Below are 5,482 nucleotides of genomic sequence, written 5' to 3' on the forward strand. Positions count from 1 at the left end.
AAGAAAGAATAGAATCATTCTTGACATAGCAAGGAGCTTGCTTAAAAACAAGAGACTGCCAAAGGAATTCTGGACAAAAGCGGTTACATGTGCAGTATACTTAGCCAATCGATCACCAACAAGGAGTGTGTGGGGCAAGACATCATAAGAAGCATGGAGCGGAAGGAAGCCTGAGATCTCTCATCTGAAAGTTTTTGGAAGTGTAGCCCATGTTCATGTGTCTGACGAATCAAGAAGCAAGTTAGATGACAAGAGTAAGAAGTTCATCTTTATTGGCTACAACACCCAACTCAAAAGGATATAAGCTATACAATTCAGATGTTGGGAAGACAGTCATCAGTCGTGATGTCATATTTGATGAAGAAGAAGAATGAAATTGAGAATCTTAAAATGAAGATTACAACTTCTTCCCATATCTTGAAGAAGAAAATAAAGAGCAACCAAGGATGGAGCAAACAAAAGAGGAGCATATTACTCCACCAATAACATCAACTTCAAGTACTAAAAGAAATTCATCTGCATCAACTTCAAGTGAAAGAGTACAATGCTTCAAGAACTTACGAGACATTTATGAGGTAACTGAGAATCAAGATAATCTTACTTTATTTTGTCTCTTTGTCAATTGCGAGCCTATGGATTTCCAAGAAGCTATTAAAAGCAAAAAGTGGAAAGATGCAATGGATGAAAAAATCAAGGTGATTGAGAAGAATGACACATGAGATCAGATAACTTCACTTCTGGAAGGACACAAGATAATTGGCGTGAAATGGGTGTACAAAACAAAGAAGAATGCCAAAGGAGAAGTTGAACGATACAAAGCAAGATTGGTGGCAAAAGATTATAGTCAAAAAGCTGGCATTGACTATAGTGAGGTATTTGCTCCTATTGCTCGATTAAAAACTGTCAGATTAATCATCTCTTTAGCAACTCAAAATAAGTGGAGAATACATCAAATGGATGTAAAATCTACTTCTTGAATGGAATTCTGGAAGAAGAAGTCTATATTCAGCAACCATCAGGCTATGAAGTTAAAGGACAAGAAGATAAAGTTCTAAAATTAAAGAAAGCTCTCTACGGGCTAAAGCAAGCACCAAGGGTATGGAATAGTCGGATAGACAAGTACTTGCAAGAGAAAAGCTTTATCAAATGCCCTTATGAGCATGCACTTTACATTCAAAATAAAGATAAAGATATTCTGATTGTATGCTTATATGTTGATGAGTTGATCTTCATTGAAAGCAATTCAAGTATGTTTGAAAAATTCAAAGAAATAATGACTAAGGAGTTTGAGATGACAAATATTGAGCTCATGGCATATTATCTGGGCATCAAATTAAGTAAATCAACGAAATCTTCATCTCTCAAGAAGGTTATGCGAGAGAGATATTAAAAAAGTTTAGGATGGATAACAAAAAGCCCACAAACACCCCAATAAAATGTGGAGTCAAACTATTAAAGCATGATGAAGGAGAAAGAGTTGACCCAACATTTTTCAAGAGCTTGGTTGAAAACTTATGATACTTGACATGCACAAGGCATGATATTTTTTATGTCGTTGGACTTGTTAGCTGCTACATGGAGGCTCCAACTATCACCCATTTTAAAATCGCTAAGAGAATTTTAAGTTATATCAAAGGTACGATAGATTTTAGATTGCTTTATTCATCATCTAAATAATTTTAAGCTTGAAGGATATAACGATAGTGATTGGGGTGGAGATATGGATGATTAAAAAAGTACTACCGGATTTGTGTTCCATATGGGAGATATATCATTCACTTGGATGTCAATGAAACAATCTATTGTCACACTCTCTACTTGTGAAGCAGAGTACGTGGCTTCAACTTCATGTGTTTGTCATACTATTTGGTTCAGAAATTTATTAAAGGAGCTAAATTTACAACAAGAATAAGCAACCAAGATTCGAGTTGACAACAAATCTACAATAGCATTAGCAAAGAATCCAGTCTTCCATGATAAAAGTAAGCATATCGATATGCGCTATCACTATATTAGAGAATGCATCATAAGAATAGACGTGCAAGTGAAATACACAAAGTCTCAAGATCAAGTTGTTGATATCTTCATCCACACGAAGAAAAACAAAGCAATTCTTATCATGAATTGCCACAAAATCTCAAGTTTTTGACACACAAATCATGAAATTATCAAGCTCATATTTAAATAGCTAGAACATATATAATCACTTGGTGAGACGTCCAATGACCGAACCAAATCTCCAGGAGGCTCCAGCGAGGAAGAGCGCCAAGACGCAGAGGAAGGGAACGAGGAGGAGCTCGAGCAGCAGCGTCGCCAAGTCGGCGTGGGACTTCCACTGCCCGCCGTGGATTTGCAGGTATATATTGCAGGCGAAGGCGATGATGAAGGCGACCAGGGACAAGGCCAGCAAGAAGAACGCCATCAGGTAGTGCCACGGCACCACCCGCCGGAAGTCCCTCTGCTTGAACGGCGTCACCACCAGCAGCAGGAACATGACCAGCGAGGTGGCGGCGAAGGAAAACGCTAACACGTACGCGTGGGAGAAGACCTTGTAGGCCACTCGGTTGCTGTCCCGGTTGTTCTCGCTGCGGATGTAGAAGCTGGAGGTGAACACCACCGCTGCCACCAGCGGGGAACAGGCCTTGCCAATCTCCGCAAGCTTTCCCCTGCAGTTCTTCAGCGTCGCCTCGTGCTTCTCGTCGAACACCTCCCGGGCGGTCTTCTCTGCTTCGTTTCGGCAGTTCCACAGCTCTTCAGGAACGATCTCTTTCAGCATCTGCAAAAACACCGCCACAGCAATATTAATGTTTGACGTTTATTTAGCACAAATATTAATTCATAAATTATATTCGATTTTATCGAGTGCTAGATTTGAAGATTTTAATTACTAATTTATATATATTATATTGCTACCTCAAACCCTACGAGTTCATCTTGCAGGCGTAGGGGGTCTGCTTCATTCTGGATGCTCTTGTCGGCAGCTGCAATATGGAGAAGGGTGTTCTTGGTATCGGACTCCAGGTCGGTGAACAACCACGACGGCAGCTGCTCGTCCTCTTTGATGGCCTTCACCACCTTCCTCCGGTCATACTTGACGGCGGCCTGTAGCACGTTCATGCCGTCGCAACCGACGTAGGTGGCCGACTGCGGGCACACTTTGAGGATTTTGATCACGAACTCGTCGAGGCCGAGCTTGACGCCGGTGATCAGCGGAGACTCCTGCCATATTCTCCTATCTTTCGCGCCCGACACGTCATCCGACGCCGTGCTTTGGCTCTTCGCCTGCTCCTGTATAGGGTTTTTACCATCTCCGGCGTTGGAAGCCATCATTCGTTTCTTGGGGCAGTTGAATCCCTTGAAGTAGAACTCGAAGCTTTCGTTCTGTTTTTTGTCATTGACACTGAGTGCAGGTTGTGCTAAGAAATGCAGGAGCTTCATGTTCATTTGAATTTTGACGACTCCTCAATTCTTATTCCTGAAGAATATATATATATATATATATATATATATATATATATATAATTAACGATATCATTGACATCATTTTTTTTTTAAAAAAAAGAAGTTTAATTTTCCTGAGAAAAAGCAACTCACGTAGTTTTTTAACGATCCAACATTTTCTCCACCAGCCTACATGCTCAATAAATTTAGTACAGATTAATTATTAAAAAAGGGCAATTAATTAGTTAACCACATACAAATACTATGTGCGCGTATATACATATGATAATTACCTGTCATGCACGACCACAAATTTCTTTCATTTTCGGACTTATCTACCTGATGATTCGATTGCAAAAAGTGTAATAATTAATTAATTAGCTAATGAAAAATATATATTATTGCGTGTTTAATTCTAATTCTTCGATCAGTCGTACGTTTAATTTTTCCTTCCTTTAAGATTTACTAGTTACTACTATATATCCATTAATTTCAAACTTAATGGAGTAAAAGTACGTACGTAATTCATACCTTCTCATGACCACTTTCTTCATCAGCTGTTTTCCATGCCTTCGTACTGGTGACCTTTCCCCAAGTCAAAACTGAAACACACACATATATCAGTCAGTTAATCATCAGCATGATACAGAGTTAAGTTGTAAAGTGCATTAATTAATACATAGTATCTCAATTAGTCGATGTATGAACAAGCATCATATATATATATATCATATATATTAATCTCCTTAATTGCTAATTATATATTGTACAATCTCAACTAATTAATTAATACATACAAAACATATGTCAAATATATATATAATAAATATATTATATATATATATATATGTTAATTATATATGTGTGCTACAGTGAGAGGGTTAAATGTGCTTACTAAGCTTATAAAGAAGAGATTCGAAAATTCCAAGCTCGGATGGTTTTTTTAAAAAGGCCACCATTATTTGCAGCGGGGTGGCCCCAGCACTATTTCGTGTTTGTATCATTTTTGGAAAAAGCTTTGCAATTCTCAAAGCTCCGTCTGCACGTAAATTCATGAAGTAATAAATAAATAAACAAATAAAAGCAGCATGGAGTGGAGTGGAGTGGAGTGAGAACCTGGGTGATTGCTCATGATGGCATAGTGCAAGATGGTGGAGCCGTCGCCGGTGCGATCGTTGGCGATTGATCGGTCACCATGCCACTTGATGATGCTGAAGAACAAGCCAAAGTGGCCGCACTGCACCGCCTTGTGCAGCGGCGTCTCCCCTTTCCTATCAATCGACGTCGAATGATCAGGTAGCTGCATGCCAGCAGCTAAGTGAATAGTGAGTGACTGCATGGCTAGCACACACCTGTTCCTCTCGCGCGCGAGCTCTTTGTGCTTCTTTAACAAGGCCTCCGCCACCTTGCTGTCGCCCACCGCGGCCGCGATGTGCAGCGGCGTGTCGCCGTAGTAGTTCTTGGGGCGGAACATGTCGACTTCGTTGGAGTTCAGGCCGTCGATGATGGCGACGGCCAGGTCGGTCTTCCTCCTGGCGATCACCTCGTGGAGCACGGAGTCGCCCATCAGGTTTAACGGCAGTTTGACTTGACGCGCTTCGTCGACCACAAATTGGGCGCGATGCTCCTCAACGAGCGCGACCACAATTCTCGAAGAATATTGGGCGCGATGCTCGTTAATGAGCGCGACCACTTTCTCGTACTTCTCCGTATCGTAATCATGAGGTGGATCCGGTACCTTCGGCATCACATTCTCCTCCTTCTCATTTGTCTTCGGCGGCGCCGCCGTCGACACCACATGATCTCCTCCTGCTCCTTTATCTCCGGCGGCGCCGAAGTCGACACCACCTCCACCTTTGTCTCCGTCTTGTCCATGGAGGTATATATGTGTGTATATAAAATGTAACTAATGGCTTGTGTGTATGTTTCACTTCCACACAGTTGATGTGTCATGTGTATATATATATATATATATACAAAAGCCTTGATTAAAGCGTAAAGCCATGCATGCACATGCAGAGAATAAATTAAATTAAATCCA

The 5,482-nt window shown here is 40.8% G+C and overlaps 1 protein-coding gene across 1 annotated transcript; it reads right to left on the reverse strand.

Annotated features, from left to right (window-relative positions):
* Positions 1 to 2,203: 2,203 nt before the first annotated feature.
* On the reverse strand, positions 2,204 to 5,188 carry LOC141846989 (uncharacterized). The gene is made up of 6 exons (XM_074734999.1): positions 4,794 to 5,188; positions 4,558 to 4,712; positions 4,337 to 4,480; positions 3,973 to 4,043; positions 2,914 to 3,381; positions 2,204 to 2,776 (listed from the first exon to the last, which is right to left on the reverse strand). The coding sequence occupies exons 1-6, from the start codon at positions 5,186 to 5,188 to the stop codon at positions 2,204 to 2,206; spliced, it is 1,806 nt and encodes a 601-aa protein (XP_074591100.1).
* Positions 5,189 to 5,482: the final 294 nt, after the last annotated feature.

This window comes from Curcuma longa, chromosome 16 (genome assembly GCF_044706935.1).
Source record: "Curcuma longa cultivar G26 ecotype Majalengka, Jawa Barat chromosome 16, ITB_CL_G26_1.1, whole genome shotgun sequence".
Classification (NCBI taxonomy): Eukaryota; Viridiplantae; Streptophyta; class Magnoliopsida; order Zingiberales; family Zingiberaceae; genus Curcuma; species Curcuma longa.

What these genes read in the sequence shown, in the direction of transcription:
- LOC141846989 (XM_074734999.1), bottom strand. Translation starts at nt 5,188, where the DNA reads ATGCCGAAGGTACCGGATCCACCTCATGATTACGATACGGAGAAGTAC. An exon ending in AAGAAAGTGGTCATGAGAAG is followed by an intron (nt 3,382 to 3,972) that starts GTATGAATTACG and finishes GACAAAAAACAG; the next exon opens with AACGAAAGCTTCGAGTTCTA. An exon ending in ATGAACTCGTAGGGTTTGAG is followed by an intron (nt 2,777 to 2,913) that starts GTAGCAATATAA and finishes GTGTTTTTGCAG; the next exon opens with ATGCTGAAAGAGATCGTTCC.